This window comes from Gouania willdenowi, chromosome 9 (genome assembly GCF_900634775.1).
Source record: "Gouania willdenowi chromosome 9, fGouWil2.1, whole genome shotgun sequence".
In the NCBI taxonomy this organism is placed as follows: Eukaryota; Metazoa; Chordata; class Actinopteri; order Blenniiformes; family Gobiesocidae; genus Gouania; species Gouania willdenowi.
The window spans coordinates 5,040,083-5,066,315 of NC_041052.1; the positions used below are offsets into that span (position 1 = coordinate 5,040,083).

The 26,233-nt window shown below is 35.9% G+C and overlaps 1 protein-coding gene across 7 annotated transcripts; it reads left to right on the plus strand.

Annotated features, from left to right (window-relative positions):
- spef2 (sperm flagellar 2) lies at nt 1-26,030 on the plus strand. 7 transcript variants are annotated; one of them, XM_028457104.1, is made up of 39 exons: nt 584-603; nt 1,879-1,981; nt 2,467-2,569; nt 3,072-3,324; nt 3,437-3,524; nt 4,798-5,030; nt 5,132-5,208; nt 5,618-5,837; nt 5,915-6,103; nt 8,295-8,482; nt 9,713-9,878; nt 11,203-11,425; nt 11,527-11,624; nt 11,712-11,772; nt 13,150-13,187; nt 13,301-13,404; nt 13,505-13,752; nt 14,457-14,529; nt 14,603-14,757; nt 15,505-15,693; nt 15,797-15,930; nt 16,085-16,212; nt 16,571-16,709; nt 16,840-16,977; nt 17,816-17,982; nt 18,059-18,118; nt 18,211-18,316; nt 18,406-18,460; nt 18,998-19,081; nt 19,172-19,310; nt 20,438-20,510; nt 20,591-20,747; nt 21,371-21,477; nt 21,576-21,758; nt 22,574-22,666; nt 23,276-23,458; nt 24,234-24,419; nt 24,551-24,673; nt 25,871-26,030. In XM_028457104.1, coding segments are annotated over exons 2-39 (5,022 nt in total). In that variant the 5' UTR covers nt 584-603; nt 1,879-1,980; the 3' UTR covers nt 25,931-26,030. The 7 variants fall into 7 exon arrangements, with proteins under 7 accessions (XP_028312903.1, XP_028312906.1, XP_028312901.1 ...); XM_028457102.1 differs by lacking the exon at nt 2,467-2,569 and having other exon boundaries at nt 1-603; nt 3,437-3,509; XM_028457100.1 differs by lacking the exon at nt 2,467-2,569 and having other exon boundaries at nt 2-603.
- The last annotated feature ends 203 nt before the right edge of the window (nt 26,031-26,233 follow it).

Sequence of the window (26,233 nt, forward strand, 5' to 3'; positions counted from 1 at the left end):
TTTTGTTTATTTGTCATCCCTTGTAAACGAGCTGAGAGTTACTCTTTATACCTATCTCTACAATTTCCATTACAGATTTTCGCAAAAGCGATATTTCTAAATGTCGACAAAGTATGTGTTTCCTTTGAACGTTGTTTTGGACTGGAGCCTCGCAACTCCCGTGAAATCTCATCCCGCGAGACTTCGGCGCAGGAAGACGGACGCTCACAACCTCCTTATAACACCCCGTATTACTTTGTTGTTTCACGCCTAATGTGGCAGTAATATTTGTTTTAAGTATAACGCTAAGAAATCATCATCCGTCAACACCCCACGCGTCATGTTTACTCGGCGAGAAGTGGCCATGTGACCAGAAACGTCACGTCCTGTGACGTGTATTGGCGTTTCCATGGCGCTTTTGTGATACATTACAATATCAAAACGTCTGAAATACCTCCTCATGACAGAGTAAATAATTTTTTTTTTGCGATATTTGAGTATTTTCCCCCCCGAAATTTGGGTGCTTCTATTACAAGTTTTTATTGCGCTATTTAGATTTTGTAATGGAAACGCAGCTTTTGTGTCGGTGGTTGAACGAGGACCTTCGCTTGTCGAGAATTGTTGGTAAGTGTAACGATATCATGACGCAGGGATTTTCGTCGAGCTTTGACAGTTTATGGGTAGAATTTTTTAAGTGTTTGAACTAATAAATGAGTCATGCAGTAAAATAAATAAAACATATTTTTACTATAATTATGGCGTGTTATTGCATTAAGATGTTACTTTTAAGGCATATCTGCCTGAAAACAGCTGTTAATTTAGGAGAAATTTGTGCAGAACATATTTGAAATGTATTAATGAAACAAGATACACTCTTTTTTCCAGGTAGAGAGCCCATAAGTGACCCATACTGGCACTCAAACTGCCATCTTAGCCAGGGGGTCTCAACCTTGGAGTCGGGACCCCAAGACCTCTAGATAATACTAAGAAAGAATTTCAGACAATTTTTGCTAATTTGTACAGTTTATCTGCAGCAACACCAAACTTGCCATATTTTTTTTACTTAATTTATTCACTTTTTCTTGCCATATTTCATCTCCTTTTAATCAATTTTTGCTACATTACTCCCATTTCTGCCACTTCTTCATCAAATTTGTTTCACTTTCAAGACATCAGAGGCACTTTAACCCTTTCCATCACTTTTCCCACCCAGTGTTGCATATGTTGTTGACCCATTGTTGTCACTTTTAACCTCTTTTCACCACATTTCATGCTTATTTGTGGCAATTTAACCACAGTCACTATTTGTCATTCCATTATTTGCCAGTTTAAACTAATTGTTTCAACTTTTTAAATTACATTACCCATACAAGATTTATTTTTACATGAAAATGATAGAATACAAGGCTTTTATTGTCATTATACACCAAGTGCAACATAATGAAGACACAACTCTCGTGGTGCAAGATACAAAAAAAAAAAAACATAGATAAGTGTCTTTACAAAGGGAACCACTAAGACAATAAATAAACTAACAGTGAGAGCAACAACAGATGACCACAATCATTAAGGTAGCCTAAACTGATCAAACTTTTTTTTATTTACTTGTAGCATCTTTTCTCCTATGTTACTTAATTAATTTGGAGTCTGGTGATTGTATGAACGGTGAATTAAAGTTTATGTAATGTGTGTGTGTCGGACCCCAAAAAGACTAGCTTTTTTCATGACAAAAATGAATGGCATTCCTAATAAACAATAAACTATTTTGTACTTGTATAAACCGAGTTCACGGTCCCTTGATAACAAATCAAAGTTAGCATTAACTGGAGATCTTTTAAGGTGAGGGAAAAAATGAGAAGTTCTGCTCTGGAATTAAACCTAATATGCTGATCTTCACAGAGCCAAAGACCTTTGCCAAGGATTTCTCCAGTGGTTACCTTATTGGAGAAGTTCTGCATAAATACAACCTCCAAAGTGACTTCAGCCTGTTTATGAAGAAAGAGTAAGTCATCAACTCGTCAATTTTCACTGCCGTTCCTGTAAGAAATGCATTTGACTTTAGGCAAGGCAAGGCAAATGTATTTGTATAGCACATTTCATACACAATGCAACTCAATGTGCTTTACATGATCAGAAAACTTAAAGCAGCATAAAACATTAAAATCAACAGTAAAAACATTTAAAGTTTGTTTAAAGCAGAAATAAATGTGTGTTATGAGTTTGTCACACCACAGAAACGTGTCACTGACCACTGAGCCAGATTTGCAAAATGAAAAAAATCGCTAAGTATATAAAATTAAGTCTCAAAATGATGGAAAAACAAGCACTTCTCTCTGCTCTAAAACGCTGGGGTCGTGTCAGTTAGAGGCGCTGGAACCACGCCCACTTGCGGGATGGACACCGCTTCCATGTTTGGTGTCTATCGGAGAGAGCAGTGTGAAATCGGCTCCTGTGTTGATAGTGCTTTTCCCATTGGTTTCCCAAAAGTGCTTGAATCGGGCCAAACGTGGTATCAGCGGAAAGGTCTGCTCCACCCGAGTACGAATATGAGCATATCTCCCGCGCAGAGTCAGAACTCCTCCTACTTGAGGTGAAACACACAATCACGATGCAAAAAAGTACTAATTTAATGGAAAATGTGGCACCAACGGATGCGTTTTATTCCCCCCAAGTCTGAATATGTGGTTTGTTTTCCACGTCCTCCGGCTGTCGATTTTTACCCGCTGGAGGACACGGAAATTTGGTGTGCTTCAGTAGCAGGGTCGTATTTATGCTAATGATGGCTCCGTTACGTAACGCGGCTATGATTTCTGACCCGCCCATTAAATCCTGAACACAGAAATTTGAAACAGTTTGTGAAGCCTAGCTCCACAATGACATTATAAATGGTTGAATGGCTTTTTACATGTTTTAAGAAATATATTTATGACCTATTTAATGTAATTAGAAGAAAGTGGTTGAATTTGCTTTAAACAGACTTTAAAATCAGCAACTAACACATTACATCGACATGATCAAAAATCTTCCTCTTTATGACTTCATTTTTTATTTTTTGACTTATTTCACTTCTTCCTCTTAATTTGTCCCCACAGCACCGCCGTCTCTAAACTGAATAATTTCACGCGTCTTGAGCCGACTCTCAGGTTGCTGCGGATCTCCTTCGACACGATCACAGCTCAGGACTTGATGGAGGAAAAGCCAGGTGTGGCGAGTCGCCTCCTTTACCAACTCTACACGTCTCTTGAAAAGAATAAGAAAGCAGAAGTCAGTACTACGATGATGGAGATCATGCAGCCTGCTACTAGTGCAGGCCAATTCAAAAAGGAGCATGAGATCTTCTCCGAGGTATGAGAATATATGGCATTCTTTGTGCAATTTCGGCTTTTTTTGTGGATTATTCTAAAATAAACCCATCAATTTAACACTGTATGCTATGTATTCATCTTTGATTAAACAGAGACTGCATCAGGTGGTGAAATGTGACGCTGAGCTCAAACTCCAGAAGATCTCTCAGCACTATGAAGAAAAAGGCAAGGCAATACAAGGCAAGGCCAATTTATTTGTATAGCGCATTTCATACGCACGACAATTTATTGATTGTGCTTTACATGATTAAAAAGTGCAACAGAAAACATTTGACAGTTTAAAAATCAATAAGAACATTTAAAAGAATCAGTAAAAACATTAAATCAACAAAAATATGATTAAAAATCTCCCTCTCAGTCATACGCAGTACAGAAAAAGAGCTTTTTTAACTTGGATTTAAAAAATGTTCCCATTGGATACTGACTTCAGAAATTGCATGCTAACGTACTATACACTACATACTCAATGAGTATTTACTGTCTACTATATACTATAAGTATGATTAGGAGAATTAGGATGATAAAGTATACTTCCAAGTTTCCCAAAATGCATTTGGAATCTACAACGACAAAAACCTGAATCACACTGAGACTAAATATCTCTGTTGATTCTCCACCTTTGAAAGTTCTGAAAACATTTTAAGTGAGAAAGTGACCAAGTAGAATATCAACATGTGCTCATTTGATTGAGATTGAGTACACAAGAAATACCCATTTCATTCATAAAACTAACATAAACACATTTAATTCCTACATTTCAGAGATTTTTTGAAGATCCACCATTGTGCTACTGACAAAACTTCTGGTTAACTTTAAAACAAGTGTTAAAAAAAACTAATGGAAGACAAGGAGAGATGCTTTTATTTTGAAATGGGAATGTTTGATTTTTAGGTTGAATGCATCATGGGACAGTTGAGTATGACTAGTGTGCCCACCGTGCACACTTAAAAAATGTACCCACATAGTCTACATCTGGGTATTTCTTGTGTACTCAATCTTTTCATACTATCTAATGTGAATGCACCACATGCTCATTTTGACTTTAGACTTAGTGTGAGTAGTACGCTAGTAGGACATTTACAACATGCTTTTGTTGTTTTTTTTGTAAATAGGGCTCTTGTTTGGAAATTAACCGGAAGTTTTGTCAGCAGCATAATGGCAGGTCTCCAAAAATCTCCGAAATGTAGAATTGAAATGTGTTTACTTGAGTTTTATGGATCAAATGACCACATGTTGATATTCTACTTGGTCACTTTCTCACTTAAAATGCTTTCACAACTTTATAGGGAGATATTTAGCCTCAGTCTGATTCAGGTTTTTGTCCTTTTGCATCTTGGGAAACTTGGAAGTATTCTTCAGTAGGAACGCTCATCATCCTAATCATACTTATAATATATAGTAGACAGACAGTATATACTTGTTGAGTTCTCAACTATCTGACCTGTGTCCTTAGATCTGAGAGACCCGATGGGTTCATACCTGACCAACATGAGAGGCCAGCAGTCGATCAACAGACCAGTGGAAAACCAGTTCAGTCATCAGAGGAGGTCACTTAAAGTACAGGAAGATAAAAAGAAAAGCACAGATTTAAATATCCAGATGCCTAAACCACCGGCAAAGAACGCTCCACAGCTGCAGCAGAAGAAGAACCAGCAACTCCTGCAGCGTAAAGAGCGACAAGCAGAGGTAATGGTTTCCATTTCAGTCAGTACATACTGTAAATATTACCTCAAGTAAATAATAATATCAGTCTGTGTTTACATGATCTTTTTGGTTTTCTTTTCCAGATGGTTAAGGCTGAAATAGCCCAATTTGAGACAAACAGAAAGAAACAGGTTACTTCAAGTTTTACCTCATCACCAAGGTGAGTTTTATGAACAAATGTCATTCAATCATTCAAATTTGAATGATCGCCATTACACAGTAGAATGCAATGAAATTGGGATCTCAAGTCAATAATGTAAGAGCTGTTTACATCAGATAAAGAGATCATAAGATTATTTACAGATTACTTATAATATATAAGAGCTATTTACAGAGAAGGAGAGATGCAAGAGATAAAAAATGAAACTGAAGGATAAAGATTTACAGATAAAGTATAATATATAAGAGCTATTTAAAGAAAAAGAGAGATACACAAGATTAAAAAAAAATGAAACTTAAAGATAAAATTGTTCATTTGTTGTTTTCTTGTTCAGTTAATATGATTAGTAGGTTAGCTCAGGTTCTAACTTTCATACCAACGTGTTCTTACATGATTTACACCTCCTCAGTTCTAGCGGTCAGCCCTTTCCTCCTGATTATCACCCTGGTGGCAGCAGGAAGGGTGTTGAAGTCTCTGGAGGTGAAAAAAAGGTGATGTTGCAGTCAAACACCAAGTATATACAAGAGATCCGACAGCGGCTGGAGGAGAACGCTGTGGCCTCTGATCAGAGGGACAAAAGACTCAACAGTTTCCTGATGGAGCAGCTAAAGGCCCGTGATGCTCAGGAGGTGAAATTTACCACACGTAAACACCTCCATCATGTGAAAACACAAAACCTAATAAATACTTTCCTGGACCCTGTTAGGAGGCACGGCGGGAGGAGCAGCTGATCGCACGTTTGACACGTCAGACGCGGCAGGAGCAGCGTTTAGCCGCTCAGCTTCTTCAGCTACGGAAGCAGAAAGACGTGATCCGAGAGAACCGTCTGCTGAGAGAGCAGCAGTACCAGCAACGCAGGGAGAGAGACTTCCAGGAGGCTCTGGACAGGGAGGCGGTGAGACGGGATAAATAGGGAATAACAATTAGAATCAGTCAACCATTTAAACACATTTACAGATATGATTCACCAAAAAAAAAAAAAAAAAAATTTACTAGAGCAAATTACATTCTCCATACGCTGTAATGTCACGTACAGTGTCACAATTGGACTCTATGGACATTAGAGGTGTGCATTGCCATGAATTTGACGATACGATACGATTTGCTTGTCACAATACGATATATCCCGATACTAAACAATATGATATACATCAAGATATATTGTGATATCAATATTTACAAATTTCCCAGTTTTCAAGTAAAAAAATGGTCTAAAATACAATTTATTTCATTTTTGTTAAACTTGCGAGAATACGCAGAGGTGTAAAGAGTACTGATATATCATACTACTCATGTAGAAGTACTGTCACTTGATTGAAATTGTACTCAAGTACAAGTAAGTCATACATAAAATACTCAATTACAAGTAAAAAGTAGCTCAATTAAATAGTACTCAAAATAAAAGTTACCAGTTAATTTCACCCCCATGTTTATTTTTGGTAATAAATCTTGCCACGGTTCACTTGCATACAGTAAACATCTCATGTATAAACTTAAAAAGGAAGAGACCAAATCTTGCACAATTGGAACTTAATTTTTCTTCCACAAAGGCATATGTATAAAATAAAAGGTTTGTCCAAATGTACAATTTAAAAAACAAATTAAAAAAATACACCAATGAATTCAATTCAAAATAAAAAAATTCTCAGGCTGAAATAGTTTGTAGATTCACAATGTTCGTTCATTATTTTAAAACAAAATAATTTACTCAGTTACAGTTGGGTGTAGAAATCTAACAAATGACTTTACTTCTTTTAAAACGTACTTAAGTACAAGTTAAATTACTGGTAAGAAATATACTCTAAAAAGTACAAGTACCCATGAAGGCAACTCAATTACAGTAACGTGAGAACTTGTAATCCATTACTTTTACCTCTGAGAACAATTAAATTGTAACTAACTGTAATTCAAGTACAATATCAAAAACAAGTGGTATGTTTATCAAACTGGCAAATTACATTTTTCAAAAAAGTTTAACTTTTGTTTCTACAATAGATTTTGATTCTATTAAATTTTGAAATTGTAAAAAAAGTAATCACGTACATCTATAAAAGTGTCGAGTATGTTTTATGAAAATAAAGTGCAATTAACTTCCAGCTAAAATGCATTGAGGAGTGATGTAGTTTAACAATGTCTGATGTGGTTCACTGACACCTAGTGACTCTAGAATTAAATGGTTTTCATGGTTGAAAAAATCGATTTGGACATTTTTTTGGATTGATACGATAACCACACTCATTAACGCCGTTAATCGACATCATTAGCAGAATGATTTATATTCATTCTTTTCTTTTCTCTCTTACCATCCTGTTTCTATGGAAGCCCGTTTCCGCCACTAAAAAAAAAAAAAAAAAAATCACCAAGGAAAGTCAATTATGGGAAAGAAAGTCATAATTATGAGAAAGAAAGTCATAATTATGAGATAGAAAGTCATAATTATGAGAAAGAAAGTCATAATTATGAGTTAGTAAAGTCATAATTATGAGATAGAAAGTCATAATTATGAGATACTTAAACACATTTACAGCAGCTTGTTCATGTGGTGAGCTGACACTGAGAGATGGCTGATAAGACTATAAAAGAACACTTTAGACAGGGATTTACAAATGATGAAATACTTTGTTTGCTTGCAAATTCACATAGAAATATGCTGAGTAAACGCACCCTTGAAAAGATATTAAGCAAAAAGAGGCTCTGGCGTCGAAAGGATAAAACTGATGTGGCTGAAGTAGTACGGTTTATTGAACAACAAATGAAGATTTCTGGTCAGTGCCATGGATGTCCCAAAAATGTTTCTATTTCATAATTATGACTTTACTAACTCATAATTATGACTTTACTAACTCATAATTATGACTTTACTAACTCATAATTATGACTTTCTTTCTCATAATTATGACTTTACTAACTCATAATTATGACTTTCCTTGGTGATTTTTTATTTTTTTTTGTGGCGGAAACGGGCTTCCATACGTATGTTTCTACACAAAAAAAGAAAAGAATGTTTTTGTTTTTTAAATGTTATCCGTGCTGATCTGATGTATCATGTCGTGTTATATTAAGTCTATTACTTTGGCCTGGAACAGGCTTTGGCTCAGCAGGCTAGGTTGGAGCGTGAGGACGATATCAGAATGCAGCTTGAACTGTGTAAAAGGATGGCTGCAGAGCGCGCTCAGAGCAGACGCACCAAGCACTCTAACATCTGTGCCGACATTTTGGAGCAGATACTGGACTTGACCACTAAGATCGGAGAATATTGGCTGATTAACCAAAAGTATGTAACATGCTGTATTTAAGAGAAGCTGTGCAAACATGAAAATGGTACCTACCTGGGTTTTAAAATGTCATATACAACCTCTTCCTCACTCATTATTTTAATATGTGGAAATTCCAACATGTGCTTTGTGATAGTGTTAAACTATTAATGTTGTAAATCAGTGGTTCCCAACCTTTTTCGGGTCGTGACCTTATTTCTATACCACAAATTTCTGCCGACCCCGGAGCTTTTTTTTTCTCTAGAATTAGTTTTTGATCATATTTGTTTCAATGTGTTACAAATACAGATTAGTATGGATTAGTGCACAAAGTGACAATATGGATATTTTTATACTGCATTTCACTTGAACTAGATTTATGTTTGAGAAAGTAAAAGTATAGAATACATTTTTTTAAGAATGTGTGTAGTTTTAAAAATTTTAAAAATAATAATTATTATTTAAGCTCTTTGAGCTTTCTGCTACTTCCTGCACTATATGTCTATTTCTGTGATAGTATGTATTGTTTTTTTAATTGAGAAAAACAGATTAAAAAAAAAAAAAAAATCTAAATAAAAAGATATAATTTTAAATCAGTAATTTATTTATCTTATTATTACCAGACATTTCTGGCGACCCCACATGGGGTCACAACCCCAAGGTTGAAAAACCCTGTTGTAAGTCATGAAAATATTTTCTTAGTAGGGTTTCAAGTTGTGTTTCAGATGTGTCTGTGAGGGTAGAATTTAACGTACTTGTTTTTGTATATGTGAAAAGGAAGTTTAAGATTAGTCTATAAGTAATTAAAATGTATAAATATAATTATTAGATACAAAGGTGTTTTTGACATATATTGACCTACATTCAATTTTAACTCAAGCTGCTTATAAAATGTTGTGAATAAAACATTTTGGTGCTTTTAATAATTATAATGTGTAAAAAGAAAGAAAAAAGCAGTTGAAAGTAACCAGTATTTAAAGCGTTATTGTATAATTACCACAAGGTACTGTTTCATTGGGAAAATAAAAAAAACATAATTGTCAAGATCTGTCTGCTTTTTGTCATGATCGAATACATTAAACACTGAATCTATATTTTTATACTAGTAAAATGATCATTAGCTAATTGTTTTACTGGACATCTAATTCCATTCCATACATTTAGGTTTTTCACATTCAGGTTAAAGTGAGATTTCTTATTTTCAAATCCAGTTGTGCAAACTTTAACGTGTTTTCTGCGCTCGTGTGAAGTCTGATTCCAGAAAAGCAGATGAGAGAGTGGAAGGAACTGCTGTTTAATGGTCTTCCTCTGTATGAGCCAGTAAAAGGTCACCAGCCTGAATTCCTTACCTCACTAGACCCAGTAGAGAAAGAAAAGCAGGAGATACTCAACAACCAGGACTATGATGACTACACTGTGAGTTCATTATGGTGTTCATGTGTTCAATGACAACTAATATACAATAGCCTTCTTAAAATGTAAATACACCCTAAAACCACTTTTTTCTACTGAATACGGTATATGATTAAGTATGAAGTAATGTAGTTTATTGATCCTAATCCCACTCTTCATATTTTAGTCAAGGTATTTAAATTTAGCATTTTTAGTTGTAAAATGTCAGACTGACTGCCCTCTATGGGTTGAACATCGGCTATTGCACTTGAATTTTGCTATTAACTGAGATTAGATCAGCATGTCTTTTTTGATCATTGTTGGCCCCGCCCCTTTTATAAAATATGAAAGGAGGGACAAGTTTTGCTCCTCTCACATGCCTCAGTGAGCATTGATTGACTGCTCCATGTGGAACTGTGCTGTGGGGGTGTGGCTGCTGTAACTGGGCGTGTCTTAACTACTCTAGGAGTAACACCCATAATCAAGACATTTTTTTGAACGTTCCCCCAGTGGAAGGTCAGCAAAAACTTGTGAGGTTACTTACACTTAAAACAGTGATTCTCAACTGGTGGTTCGGGACCCAAAAGTCGGGTACGGACCTGTACTGGGTGGGTCGCGGACAGCTGGTCAAGAATAAATAAATACTTAATGTCTTCATGTTGGACTTGTCTTTTATTTTGAAAGAAACTTTTATTTTGACAGGCATGCTGTGAAATGCATGCTGCACAGGAAAAGATATAGATTTATGTTTTAAAAATATTATATATGTGCTATTTTTGAAAAACTAAATTTGGTTGGTTGAATTCTAAAAAAAACCAATGGGTTGCGATTTAATGACTGTGGCAAAATGTGGGTCCCAGGGAGAGACCAGTTGAGAACACCAGCTTCAAAGAGTAACTAAACTTGAAATTTTTTTTTGGCTGGAAATGAAGAAAAAAAATTGCATTGATTATGGGTGGGGCTCCTGGGTTTTATAGGGGGGCGGGGCCAGTAGTGGTGGTTTGTGATGTAACAAGACACCATTCTGAGCCAATAGCAGAATTCAATTGTAATATCCTCTGTTTCAACCCATAGCGGGCAGTCACTCTTACATTTTTAGAAGAAAATATGCCAAATTGAAACAATTTTACTAAAATTTCAAAGAGTTGTACCAGGATTAATCAACAACACTACTTCACACCCAGATATATTTGTTTTCAGCAGAAAAAAGTTGTTTAGGGGTTTAGTTACTCTTTAAACTATAGAAGAAAAGTATTTAAACATTTAACATTTATTCTTGTACATAGTCTATCAAACCTCTGGTGCTCCTAAAATCCTCTTTATCTTGGTCACATTCTATGTTTGTCAGAATTTAACAGGTGACTGGGCCTGGCCAGAGGAAGCAGGGGAGGCAAAGTCATCCCCGCTCAATAATGACATCCTTGGACATGTTATACAACGTCTGAGAACCAATCAGCATCAATCCAGCTTAGAGGAGCACTTGCCTTCGTTTCCTCCGTTTACCATCAAAGCCTGTGTCCTTAGCAAATATTGTGCTGGAAAGATGGCATTTCTTCCTACAATCACAGAAGGCATGGAATTAAAGCTTTGATTGACCAACACTCACCAACTTTACTTAGCAATAGTTTTATCTTGAATGAGCTAATACTGTGTGTGTTGTTTTATCTCTCAGGGTTAGATATCAGTATCTTATCTGCTGACATGTTGGTCAACGAAGCATTAAATGCTTACAAGGAAGAACAGCTTAGTCAAATACTGCCCAGTAGTGTTGTAAGTATCTTTGAGACAATAAATAAATAAAAGGTGTAGATTTGTTAAGATTTCCCAATTAAAAGCCATTTCTGTACAAATGTGCAGGTCACAGAGCAGCAGGATGGTGGAACCGACAACCAACAGTTGCTCACACCCCTGGATTCTGGTGAGTCAAACTCAAGGCATGGGGACCAAATCCGGCCCCTTCAGAGCATTCAATTCGGCCCGCAGGAAAAAGTCAAAATCACAGAAAACATGAATCGTAGCCTGTGTTGTAAATGTCCTACTAATGTACTACTCATACTAAGTGTGACGTCAAAATGAGTATGTAGTACATTTACATTAGATAGTATGGAAAGATTGAGTGCACAGGAAATTCCTGGATGCATACTATATGGGAACATTTTTTAAATGTGCACGGTGGGCACACTAGTCATACTCAACTGCCCCATGATGCATTGCGAGCTGAATGTAATATTGTCCTGGGACCGGCTTCAAGCTAACATTAAGATTAAAGATTAAATGCGGGCTTTCGCCTTTATTGGTCATATACAGTATGTTATTACAGATATGAAGTTTGTCCTCTGCATTTAACCCATCCCTGAGGAGCAATGGGCAGCCATTCAACATCTCCTTTTCAAAACAAAAGCATCTTTTTTTTTTTTTTTGTAAATAGGGCTCTTTTTTTTAAGTTAACCAGAGATTTTGTCCTTATTTAATGGAGGATCTCGGAAAATCTCTTAAATATCGGCATCAAATATGTATATTGTACGTGAGTTTTATGGATAAAATGAGCACATGTAATTCTACTTCACTTTCTTGCTTAAAATGTTTTCAGAATCTTTCAAAGGTTGAGAATCAACAGAGATATTTAGCCTCAGTGTGATTCATGTCGTTGTAGGTTCCAAATGCATCTGGGAAACAAAGTATACTTTAGTGGGAACGGTCATTATCGGGCAGCATCCTATAGTATATAGTAGACAGTATATACTCTTTCAGTTTGTAGTGTATAATACGTTACTGTGACATTTTGAACACCGCCACTGTCTAAATTACTAAATAATTAGGTGTTTTATATCTTAGCACCTCCAAATACACAAATTCAATAAAACTCCACAATATTTGCAAAAGCTCGCAGTTTCCTAATGCTTATGTCACATGATGGCAGCCATTTTTATTCACAAATTGTGACTATATAAAAATACTAATATAAATGAACTATAATTTATTTTTAAATTCCTACAGTTTTCCTCAAATTATTCCACAACATTTCCCTAAGTCTAATAAAAACTGATCACAAAATCAAGTGACTATCCTGCTGGGACTCACATCTATTACTTTTTGCTTTGATATTGTAGAAAATTTTATTTATATGTGGAATTGCAAACTAGGACACAATAATTTTGAAATTTAAAATACTGGCCCACTTTGAGATCAAACTGGTCTATGAGGCACATTGTGTATTACGATAATATGCATGTGTGTGTATATACTGTATGTGTGTGTGTGTGTGTTGTAACGTGATCTCTCTCACTATTTGTAGATGTTGAGAATCAGGGGAAAATGGAGTGTGACACAAAGGTAAGTAAAACAAATGAACAAAAACAGAGTTCAATCGTTTTCTATTTGTGCTGTCTACATTCTGTGAGTAAACTAACAAACTATTCATGATTCTAACATGTTTTCTGAAATAGCTTTCCTCACGTGCCATGAAAGGAGCTCTTGCAGAAAAAGAGCTGAGTGAAGGAAACACCATCTCCAACGAGCTCTTAGTGGAAATTATCACAGAGGCCATCCGGTAAACATAACTCACACTACTGTAATATTCTAAATCATTGCATTTGATATGGTTGAGTATGTCCACCGTTATTCACTGTGTGGGTTCCATGTGTTCCCAGTGAATTACCGGCTCATTCAGGATGGATCCTGGATGGCTTTCCATTGGACATAACCCAGGCCCAGCTGTTGGAAAAAGCCTTGTGTGGGTCAGTAGAGGAAGAAAAGGAGGATAAAATCCAGAGAACAAACCTCGCTGTTGATTCTAATCCACCTGAGCCTCCTCCACCCTCTGCTCCAGCACTGGACTTGGCTCTACTACTGGATTTCTCAGATGAGCAAATGGTTTCACACGCTTTAAGTTTAATGGGTATGCTACAGCAATCTTAAAACTGTGACGATACGTTATATCCCGATACTAAACAATACAATATACATCGCAATATATCACGATATCAATAATTACAAATTTCACCTCAATTAATTTCCTTTTTTTTAAAAAAAAATGTAAAAAAAAAAAAGTGAATGTAACCATGGATTGATACGATAATCGTACAGTGAAATATCGCTATATATCCCAGCAAGATTCTTTTTGTCTTCTTTTTGAATATTATGTTAAGGTTTAATTTGTTCACACAACTGTTCTTAAGGAAATCCAATTCGATCTCCTGACATGTTTTGACTGACAATTGCCAGTCTTCTTCAGAGGCATCTGCTGATTGCTTTGATGTTTCCTTTGAAGTTTCCTAGACTTCCACGTAGTAATTCCAAAAAGATTCTTTTTGAATGATATGTTAAGGTAGTAACAATTCCTTCACTTACAACACGGAAGTCAAGGAAACATCAAAGCGATCAGCGGATGCCTCTGACGAAGACTGGCAGTTGTCAGTCGAAACATGTCAGGAGATCAAAATGGATATCCTAAGGAACAGTTGTCTGAATAAATGAAACCTTAACATATCGAATCGATTTTTTATTTAATACACCCTTACTGCATATGATGCAAAAGATTCCAGGCTTTGAATAACTGTAATGTAAAGTATGTTTTGTAACTGATTGTGTCTTGTCGCACAGATGAAGACAACGATGTTGCTACAGCCTCACAACAAACAGACAAGCTTGTGTACAATGCACAGGTTCCACACGGGTAAGAAAGACATGAAAACACTGTGAAAGACATTTGTCTTCCATCGTATGTCTGATCTGAACTTTCCTTTCAGGATTATAGCGTTTCAGGATGCCTGGCCAGAACTGGAGGAGTGGTTTGGTCACAAGCAAAACATTTTGGTTCGTGTCGAAGTCGATGTTGTGGATGAGGAGTTTTACAGCAAGGTGAAGTCTGTCCTGCAGCAAGTCATGGAGAAAAGACAGAAAGGTAACAACACTCGTTCAGTTCTGGGAAATTATGAGGTGCCGAATGTATAATCTCAGTCACTGTTTCATAGCCGACATATTTTGAACATTTAGCTCTCTTTTCTCGACTTTGAGACAATTTCATGTAAAACAGCATGTTTTATATCATTGTTAAAAATGTGTACACATTTAAAATACATCTAAATGTAAATGTTAAATTTAAATAGTAAATCTAAATTGACTAAATGTTTAGAAAATATACTGTACAAAGTGGGCAGGTCAGCGCCTGTCGATCATGAGACCAGCTCACTTTGCATAATTTCTAAACATTTAGCTTTACACTTGGTGACCGATTTAAGATTTAGATTTACATTTACATTTAACGTTTAGATTTACATTTACCATTTAGATTTAGATTTAATATTTACAAAGATATAGAACATGCTGTTTTACATGAATTTCTGTCTCAAATGAAGAAAAACTGAGCTACATGTTCAAAATATGTCTGCTATGAAACGGTGACCGAGTTTTTACATTCGGCACCCATTAGGAAATAAACATATCTTTTTCTTGAATTAAGAAGTTCTCACATAAGGTAAAAAATTCAATATTGTTTTAATTATTTATTTTTTTACTGGATTTAGATTAACATTCAGATTTTTTTTTGGTCAGAACTCTGGTGTCAGAAAAACAATTTCAACTTAAATGTTTACATTTTGTATCCCAGTGCTTTTCAGACCTGTCCCTTTGCCACATAATCTTTTGTCAGATCCAGCCACTCCTGATGAAGCTGTTGTTGAGCCCGACTGCAGCGAATCAACACCTCCTTCTTCAGTCACATCTGGACCTGAAGCCAAACCTGCTGCTCTGACTGAGAAAGATGGCACTTCTTCCAGTTCACGTTCCAGTTTAAAAGGAGAGAATGTCCAAAGTGACCCTTCCATTTCTAAAGCTACAGGTGACTTCATTTTTCTGGGTTTTTTCAGTTTCTTTGCTGACTTGCTTTAGGGAATTTAGTGTCTACCTTTTATTTTATTTTGGTCATTATATGTGTTTGTTAGGGCCTTCTGGAAACACATCCACCTCCTCCCTGAATGAAAAAGACCTTCATGTAGTTGACAACATCAAATCTGAGTCTACTGCTTCCATCCCAGCTTCTAGCACCCAGGTCTCTGCAGATCAACCCATTTCCCCAGTAAGACACAAATAGTTTAATTGCTTTTACCTTTTTATTCTTCTGTACATCTTTTCTGACCATGGAACAAAGTTGGTCTGTGATATTTGAAGTCACTGGAATGTTGTGTGTGCCCCTAGTTTTTTTCTTATATATAGTTTTTTCCCTTCTCTAGGAAATCTCCAAGTATCTCTGCCCTTACTGGGACATGGTGTGTCAATCTTATGTAAATAATGTGAAGACAGTAATGGAGCGGCTGCGCTACCAACGCACTGTTTTTGACCATCACAACTATATCATCAGGTACTTTGACAAATTCTTCTCTGTGTTTTTGAGTAATTTTGTGTATTTTTTTTCTTCCTTTGATGTGTTTTTGAGTAATTTCTGTTGCTGTTTATTGTATTTTTGAGTAATTTTGTGTATTGTTGTTGTCATTCAATGTGTTTTTGAGTTATTTTGTGTATTTTTGTTTTCTTTTAATATGTTTTTGGAGTCTTTATGTAAATTCTTCTTGTCCATTCAAATTGCTTGCTCATTCAGGGTCGCAGGGTATTTGGGAGCTATTCTGAAAACATGGAATCAGTAGCTCATGTTTTTTAAATCAGTATGAAGCATTTCACCAATGATTTATGTTTTTTTATTTTTGTTCTTGTCTTTTAAGTGAGAGATTCAAGCATATTTTGGGACGTCCAGACTCGAGGCAGGAGCTTGTGTCTCAGATGCAGAAGGACTTCAACAATGTACCTGATGATATGAGAGACGACGAGGAAAACAAAACCGAGCTACATCTCAGACTAGACGTAAGACTTTTTTTATATACTGTATATATAAAGATGACACAAATGTTTATAAAGGCAGTGCAGAAATGTTGCTAAAATTAAAACAATCTAAAAACAAAAGGTTTTGGAGATGATCTGAAATGTTTTGCAGGAACTGCGTGAACGTTTGTGGGACATATGTGACAAACGTAAGGAGGAGGACGAGCAGGAGAGAGCGACTATTATGAGCGATGGATGGTTGGAGGAGCAGGTTTCTGTGGTTATCAACCTCCACTCACTGCTTATGCAGGTAATTACCTCCTTTTTTATTATTTTCTCAGCAAAAAATAGGCTAAACGCTAGGGGTGTACATTGCCATGAATCTGACGATATGATTCACGGTTTGCATGTCACAATACGATACGATGTAATTACGTTATATTGCAATATCAATAATTACAAATTTCCCCAGTACAAGTACAAAATGGTATGAAATACAATTGATTTCAATTTTTTTTTACTTGCGAGGAAGAGTAATTGGGAATTAACTGTAATTCAATTACCAATGCCAAAAACAAGTGGTAAGTTTATCAAACTGTCAAGTTTCATTTTTCAAAAAAGTTTAACTTTTGCTTCTACAACATATTCTGATTCTGTTAAGTTCTTGAATTGAAAGTAAACAAATACAGAAGCGTATTTCATTCACTTGAAAAAAATGAAATCTGTTTTTTCTGAATAATTAATTTTTTTGGGCAATTTTTTTCTGTTTTTCTGATTAATTGTTTTTCTTCTGTTTTTTTCAGTTTTTTGGACAAATTTCAGTAATTTTTTTCTGTTTTTCAGAGTGATTTCTTCTGTTTTTTGTGCCATTTTTTTTCTGAATTATCGAGATACTGATCTTGTGAGAACATCATCCTATGGTGTCGTTGCTGCACAATATGTCTCCTGATCGTATATGTTAGCGCAATTAACTGTTTTTTTCATTAAAAAAATATATATAAAAACATCGATTTCAAAATGTTTTGGATTGATACAATAATCGCGCGGTGAAACATTGCGATCTATCGCCGAATCTATTTTTTCTTACACCCTTACTAAACACATTTTAATATAATTATACCTGAAGCTGAATGCTTTATACTCTACAGGTGGAACTGGACCGCTTCCAGGAGACTCTTCATATTCTCCAGATCTACTATTGCAGCATGTGTCCAAACATACTTCTCAAACCACCCTCTAAGATGTTCTACATCCCCCTAACGAATGTAACGAATAACCAGGAGGTGAAGGATTTGGATGAGGGTGAAGAAAAATGGTAATGACAGTTAAAAGAAAGGGATTCATGTTTAAAATAATTTATGGATAAATAATGAAATGAAACTTTTTCTCAGCAGTCGTCGCCCAGACTCAAGTGTGTGCAATCAGACGGATGAAGACAAGAAAATAGAATTGTGAGACAAACTTTTTACTTTTTGCAGTACAATTAATTGATATGTACACACATGCTTCAAAAAGAAATGTAAACGTCCCTTCTCTTGTCTAGGATTCCTCTTGAAAGAAGTGTTGAGCCTTCAGAGGAAGCCTCACTCCAGTCACATGAGAAACTTATCACTGACTACGAGGATGCAATCACAGCCATCGAAAACTTGGTAACAATTATTGTATCAGTTTGGTTTAATAGGTTAGATTGACAAGCACATTTTTCTCCCTAACGTTGATGTTCATAATATGTCTGTAGGTGGCAGCAGAAACTCAACAGTGGAAGAAAAGCAAACCAGAGAAGGAGCAGACAGGTAGGCTATTTATTCACATCTAAGAGTTTGCCTCTAACTACGGAAGGGGATTAGGGCTGCTAATGAAGTCATATCTACAGAAGCTGACAAGGGCCAATTCACCATATGACAACAAACAGCAGATCGTGGCCATTGATTATCGCTTTAAACTGTACTTCAAAGTTGGGTTTAATAACAAAGATATTCTTTCTTTTTTAACTCATAAACACAGCGTTTGAAGAGACATTGCCAAAAACTTGCTGTAATCTTGTTCAGAAAGAAAAAAAACATTCAACTTTTATATTGTATTTTGAGTTCATTTTCAAAATTTTGACTTTTATCTCATCTTTTCAACTTTAATTTCGACATATTATTTAGAGTTTATTGTCGAGATTTCAACTTTCATCTTGTCTTTTCGACTTTATTCTTGATTTGCCAAAAAATATTTTTTCCTATAAAGTTGGTCCTTATCCTGTTCCGTATCCTATTGACCTACTCACTTCCAGAGTGGGTTTAAGTGGGTCAGTAACATCATCATCTTTCCTTCTGTGCCTCCAGGTGTTCAGTCTCCAACTCCATCAATCAGCCAGGAAGTGAATGACAAAATACAGCAAGAACATACCGCTGCCCTGCAACATGAAGGTGTGTACACACTTTTCCCCAATACTCACCATATATTTAAATTTTATATGTGTAATAGTAAATCTAAGTACTTGAGTGTGTATTTTCTAGAGAGTGCAGCAAAGGTGCGTATTGCACTGGTGAAAGGCCACGGCCTGGTGATGGTACGATCCCTGCAAAGCGGAGTAGACGAGTGTTTTGGCTCCATGGAGAAGATGTTACAAGAAGGATATCTCACAGAAATGAAGAGGTACGGCACAGTAGACCTATGTGGGTACGAAGTAGTACTTAAGGGGAGGAATATATACTGAGTCCACGATACGATAGACAATAATGGACTCATGATAACAATACGATATTTTTTGAAAGGGAAAAAAACAACCAAAAAATGTAGTTGGATAAATAATTATGCTGTTATTGGACTTTTTTACTCTGGGTATGACCTTTTCAACTCAACAGAAATATTAAAAAATCAAAACAAACCATAACAGGCTGGTGTGTTTTTCAATATTGCGATGTCTTGTTGCATGCTATATTGTCCCACCTTTTCTTAAATGTAATCAAACCAGTGATAATGTGCATTTCAACTGGATATATATTTCGCATGATATAGAATACCATTTACAATAATAATAATAATAATAATAATTATTATTATTATTCAATTCAAATTAAAAGAACCTTATTTTTTCATTAGGAAGGTCCTTTGTGACAGGGTGTAAGTGCTCTAATGACCACATATATATAATACATACACATGACACATCTCACATACCATAAATAGCAGATAAAAAGCTCTGAAAAAGTATTTTCCTAAAAAGCTGCAACATGCATTATACAATATTTGAGGTGATTATAAAAAGGCTCAGCAGTAAAAAGGCTCGGCATTCATAAGCCTGATAGATGCAGGAATGAAACTTACTATATTATATATACTGTTGCTATATCCTCTGCCAAGGAGGTCATATTTTCACCGGCGTTTATTTTTTTGTTTGTCTGTTAGCAAGATTTTGTCAAAATTTTAACCAATTGATAGACCTTATACGCCATGAAAGATTTATATACATTTTAGAGGTGATATAGATCAATATAGTGATTGTGGATCAGTTTAAAGAATGAAAATAAGTCCTATCTCTCATCATTGGCGAAATTAAACAAATTCACATCATGGTTCATAATTGATCAATCTTCATGAAATTTGACTCCATTATGTCGGGTTGGTTCCTCAATTACTGCACCAAGCACATTTAATTGCGATTTTTCCAAAAAAAATTGACGGACACATACATTTGAAACTTCAGAATCATCATTAATGGGGATGGAAATGAATGAAAATGAATAAATAATAAATTAAAATCTTTTGCCTTTTTTTTCCAGCATTGACAAATTGTCAGAAGTCGTTCGGCACAACATCGAGGCTGGTACAAAGCTGCAGAATGAACTCGTCCTGGTGGGAAACGCCTCTTTTTTTTTATGTCTGATGTTTGTAATGTTGGACAACAGTTTCATCTCTAATCTCCTCCTCTCCAGGGATCTTGTGATTTCTATTTAAATGGAGACCATCGATTGTTTGAAAGCCCACCCCCACCTCTACGTCCACCAGCTTCTGAAAAACCCACTGGTTCTACATTAACTGTCGTCCAGCTGGAGTCTCTGAATCAGCAGCTACGCATAATGGCTCCATCAGGTTCATCAACAAGTCATAAGCTGTATTGTAAATGTCATATTAACGTACTACACATACTCAGTCTGACGTCAAAATGAGTATGTAGTGCGTTCACATTACGTAGTGTGGAAAGATTGAGTATGAGAGAAATACCCGGATGTCTATTTTTTTAAGTATGCATGGTGGACGCAGTAGTCAAACTCAAGCCCCATGATGTATTGCGAGCAGAACGTAAAATGGTCCTGGGACCAGCTTCAAGCTAAAAATCAAACATCCCCTTTTCAAAACAAAAAGCATATTGTATCTTCTTGTCTTCCATTAGTTTTTAACATTTTTGTAAATAGGGCTCTTATTTTGAAGTTAACCGGAAGTTTTTTCAGTAGCACAATGGAGGGTCTCTAAAAATCTCTGAAATGTCAGAATGAAATGTGTATACGTGAGTTTTATGGATCAAATGAGCACATGTTTATATTTTACTGCTCATCATACTAGTATATAGTAGACAGTATATACTCAGTGAGTGTGTAGTGTGTAGTACGTTTGTATGCGATTTAAAAAAAGGCTGTATTGATACATTCTAATCTAATCAAGTCCTCCTGTTCAGTAACTAATTATGCTTTCTTTTCTTCTTCTTTGTATTTCAGGCTTAATTTACAGCAATGAGTTCTTATGTTTTCTCAAAGATTACATTTTGATCAGAAGGGGCACAAACCCAACGATTGAACAATGGATTGAAATCAATGAAAGACAGGTAGAGTTTATGCAAATAACTTTACATTTACTTCAATTGACAAAACCAGTACTATAGACTCAATGAGGGCGTTGTGTGTGTATCTGTTTTATTCCCAGTTGAGAGACATTGTGTTTTTGCTAACTGACGACCACGAGATGGTGGACTGGCGTCGGTTCCTACTCAGTGCTGCTCTCCCATGGCCTCCTTCCTCATTATCACAACTACTGGAAGTGTTAGAAAAGTATAAAGCCCTGGATACGAGTGGCAGCAGCTACATAACAGAGCAACAATACGCACAGGTTGGTCCTCAATGTGTATCCTCTGATTCCTCTCACACACTCTACAGCAGAGATGGGCACAAAAAAGTGATTTTCTGATCTGAGTGCCACATCTATGTCAGCATTTATAATAGTGACCAATCTGAGCATTAATAAAGGGAAGATCAAAAGGTTTTCCCATCCATTTAGCATATTTTTGTTGTTTTGTGTATTTTTTTGGGTTATTTTGTGTTTTTTGTTGCTGTTTTGTGTTTTCAGAGTCATTTTGTGTGTTTCTGTGGCCGTTTTTTGTGTTTTTGTTGACGTCTTGTGTTTTTTTCTTGTAGTTTTGTGTTTTATAGTTTGGTGTAATACATTGTTTTGTTTTGTTTTTTGTTGTCTTTTTGTGTAATTTTTTTTCTCATTTTGCGCTTTCTGTTGTTGTCTTGTGTGTTATTACTGTCGTTTTATGTGTGTTTTTGAAGTCATTTACTGTATTATTTTCTTATTTTGTTTGTTTCTTGTTGCTTTGTGTGTTATGAGCCATTTCTGTATTTTTGTTGTTGTCATTTTGGAATTTTGCAGGCATTTTTTGTGTATTCGTTTTTTGGTTATTGTTGCCATTGTGTGTTTTTGGAGTCATTTTGTGTATTTGTGTTGTCTAGTGTATATTTCTGTAATTGCGCATGTGTTTTTAACTCATTTTGTGCGTTTACTCGAGGCCGATCAAAATTAGAGCAAGGCCTGCATGTGGCCCCCCAGGTTGCCAGGTGCCCATGTCTGTACTATAGCCACAGTTTGCAGCTTTTTAGATGGAAAAGCAATTGTTTCCATTGATTGTGTCTTTTTTGCCACAGATTGAGTTGTGGTTTTCCGGGGATTGTAACCTGGTTGTTCCAGACGACCCGTCTGAGCCTCTTCCATATGATCGCCTGTCCAATCTATGCAGGGTGAGACAGTTTATTGGTTTGACAGATGAACATTATGCCTGGGTTGGGGACAATTGTAATTGCATAATTGATTATTCATTACAATTATGACAAAACAAATCTGATTCTAAGTGAATTGTAATGAAGTTCAGATAATTGACTTTGACGACCAAAAATATTATATTAATGCCAATATTTGAATGGATAAGGAAGCCTAACAAGGAAACCAAGACATGAAAAACAAATTAGATGATAGATAATGTGTTATAGTGTATTTTACAGCTGATTTAAGACATAGATCAAAACTGACCCATTATCATAAGACATGCTAACAGAAAGCTAGTTACGTTTTATGGGATGATTTATTAAATGCTCTGTAATTGAGAATGTAATTGTAATGATAACAATAATTGTAATCGTAATTGAAAAAAATGCTATTCACCATAATCATTATTGAGTTGTAATTGAACATGGATAATTGAAGATGTAATTGTAATTGAATAATGTAATTGACCCCAACCCTGCATGATACAAATGCATTTTAAAATAGAAATAGTTTTACTTGTTAAAAGACGAGTATTTGTTGGAAACGTGTTCATTTCTGACATCAGTTTTTGGTTTTCTCCACAGTTTTTTTTCCAGTTGTTCGCGGACCATGAAGCCACGCCCCCTAAACTGAATTACATGCACATGTTGCTGTACTTTGCAGCCGACTCAAACCCCAGAACGGGTTTCATTAGAGCACTTAGTTTGGTGCTCGGACAACATCTTAAGGACTCTTCCTCCTCCTCACCACCAAGTTACCTGGTAAAGGTGAGTGAAATAACACGTGCTCTGATCTGTGGCCATCCAAGAAAAACCATGGCTCAATGAGTATATACTGTCTACTATATATTATGATGATTAGGATGAGCGTTCCCACTCAAGTATACTTCCAAGTTTCCTAAGATGCATTAGGAACCTACAACTACAAAAACCTGAATCACACTGAGGCTAAATATCTCTGTAGATTCTCCTCCTTTGAAAATTCATTTTAAGTGAGAAAATGACCAAGTAGACCATGTGTGTCAAACTCAAGGCCCCAAGGCCAATTCTGTCCCTTTAGATCATCTAATTTGGCCCGCAGGAGAAAGTGAAAGTAAATGACAGGAAAAACATGAATCAATTTGTAAATGACCAACCAATTTGGTTGTAGATATCTCGGGCCCTCAAAATACACAAATTCAATGAAACTTTACAATATTTGCCAGTGCTCACAATTTTCCATTCTTATAGGGTTGTTGCTATTGGTCCAAACCCAGACCTCAGACAAACTATAGTTTCGTCACTGCCGGACCCGTGTCCTTCCAGTCATAGTTCTGTCAGTTTTATTTTAGCCCTAACCCTATCCCAAGTCGGAAGTGGGATTCAAACCCACATCAGCAGAAGGAAAAATCCTTGAGTCTAGCGCCTTAGACCGGAACTATAGTCAGGTTTGTCTGAGGTCCGGGTCCAGAACTATTGACACTTCGTTCATATAATCACATGATGGCAGACCAAGGACTTTATTTCCTGGATGTTTAACACTATCACTGTGTTGTGTTTCTAGTCTATGCCCAGTATTCAGGAGTCAGCAGAACTAACACTCAAAGACCTCGATGGAGAGAACAAAGAAGACACGCAGGGTGAGGTCGACCCCGAGGTGTCCATCTCTGATTTCCTCGCTGCGTTCTGCCACGAAGTCGACACAATTCCAAAAGATTCCAAAGACCAGAATCAGGAAAAGCTTGCTGTGGTCAGTTTTTAACCTAGCAACTAGTTTCATCTGAATGAATCTAAAGATTCACAGGTTCTTTTAGAGCTTGAATATTCCCAGTGCTGACATCTCCTCCTTTCTCATTGCTGTTCATTCTTGCCGACCTCCAGCAATTGAGGCAGATTTTCAGAGAGCTGGAATCCGATCCAGAAGGCCGCGTTCCATTCTCCGTTCTTTCACAGCATCCTGTCATTCAGGCGTTGATGGAAAGCTGCAATCAGTACCAGCTTATCGTAAGTTAATACACTCGCTTAATAAGGAGAGACACTTTATTAACTTTTGTTCAATGTTGTGATTAGTTTAGGTTGTCAAACTCATTTTAGTTCAGGGGCCAAATACGGAGCAGTTCAACTTAAGTGGGCTGCAGATTTTAGGCGGAACAATTAGTATTTTAATAATTATTGTGCTCTAGTCTACTTTTACGTATAAATAAATGATAAAATATGTATGGCAATGATTATATCAAAATAATAATGCACAGTTATCAGTCATTTATTTGATTTAGTGGCCATTTTTTAAGGCATTTGGGGACATTTTGTGAAAGAATTTGAAGAAAATTGCAGGATTTTGGAAAAATTTAGACTTCTTTCAACAATCTGAGATTAAAAATGACTTCCATCATGTGATATAAGCATGAGGAAAATGTAAATATTATGGAGCTTCATTGAATTTGTGTATTTTTGGGATCTATCGAGCTGAAAATGATGTCTACAACTGAATTATATGGTCATTTACACAATGAGTTATGGATTCTCTGACTTCCTTTTATTTCTGCTGCGGGACGAATTTGCTAAAGCACGTGTCAAACTCAAGGCACGAAGGCCAAATCCGGCCCTTTAGAGCATCCAATTCAGCCTGCAGCAGAAATCACAAAAGTCAGAGAAACTATACATTTTTGTGCAAATTAAACCAATTCAGTTGTAAATATCTCTGCTAGATATCTTCAAAATAATACGCCAATTTATTGAAACTCCACAATATATATTATTAGATTATCGCCAATCTTAAATCATATGATGGAAGTCATTTTTCATCTCACATTGTTAAAAGAACTTAAAAGAAATTTTCCCCAAATAACATAAGAATTGGCCACAAAATCAAAAATAAATTGAAAGTGAAGATCATGCAGGGACTGATATGTCACTTTTTGCTTTAATATCATTGCTGCCATACATATTTGATTTATTTGTACGTGGAAGTGCAAACTAGAGCACAATAATTAATCTTTTTCTCATTTTCCCACCTAAAATCTGCAGCCCACTTAAGATGAACTGCTCCGTATTTGACCCCTGAACTAAAATGAGTTGACGTCCCTGCTCTAAAGGGTCAGATTTGGCCCCTGTGCCTTGTGTTTGACACATGTGGTTTACATGCACATCTTATAATATTTAAATATTGATTTTTTTTTTTCCTCTCAAGAATATTCACAGAGTTCTGCAGACCAACCAGTGAAGAGGAAACAAGCAGTTTTCCCTGCAATAGATTCATGAAGAGACCAGATAAGAACACTTCAATTTCATCTCTGATGTTCTTCATCCAGTTCCTCATGTTTTTCTGTGTTGAATAAACACCTTTTCTATCAGATCTTAATGTCGTGCATATCTGTGAATAATGTATGGAGGACCAAACCTGCCAAGATTAAAAGTAAATGAAGAAATTATTGTGAAAAATAATTTTTTAAAAAAAAATTAAATACAAATAAAAAAAGAAAATGAATAAAAATAAAATCAAAACAAAAATATTTCCTATACGTATAAAATAAATGAATAAAAGCAAAAAATGAAAAAAACTTT

Bases quoted from the DNA above. Each gene is read 5' to 3' on its own strand.
- spef2 (XM_028457100.1), top strand. From the start codon at position 543: ATGGAAACGCAGCTTTTGTGTCGGTGGTTGAACGAGGACCTTCGCTTG. The intron at 22,667-23,275 runs GTGAGACAGTTT...TTTTCTCCACAG, and splicing joins GCCTGTCCAATCTATGCAGG to TTTTTTTTCCAGTTGTTCGC. The intron at 24,420-24,550 runs GTCAGTTTTTAA...GCCGACCTCCAG, and splicing joins ATCAGGAAAAGCTTGCTGTG to CAATTGAGGCAGATTTTCAG.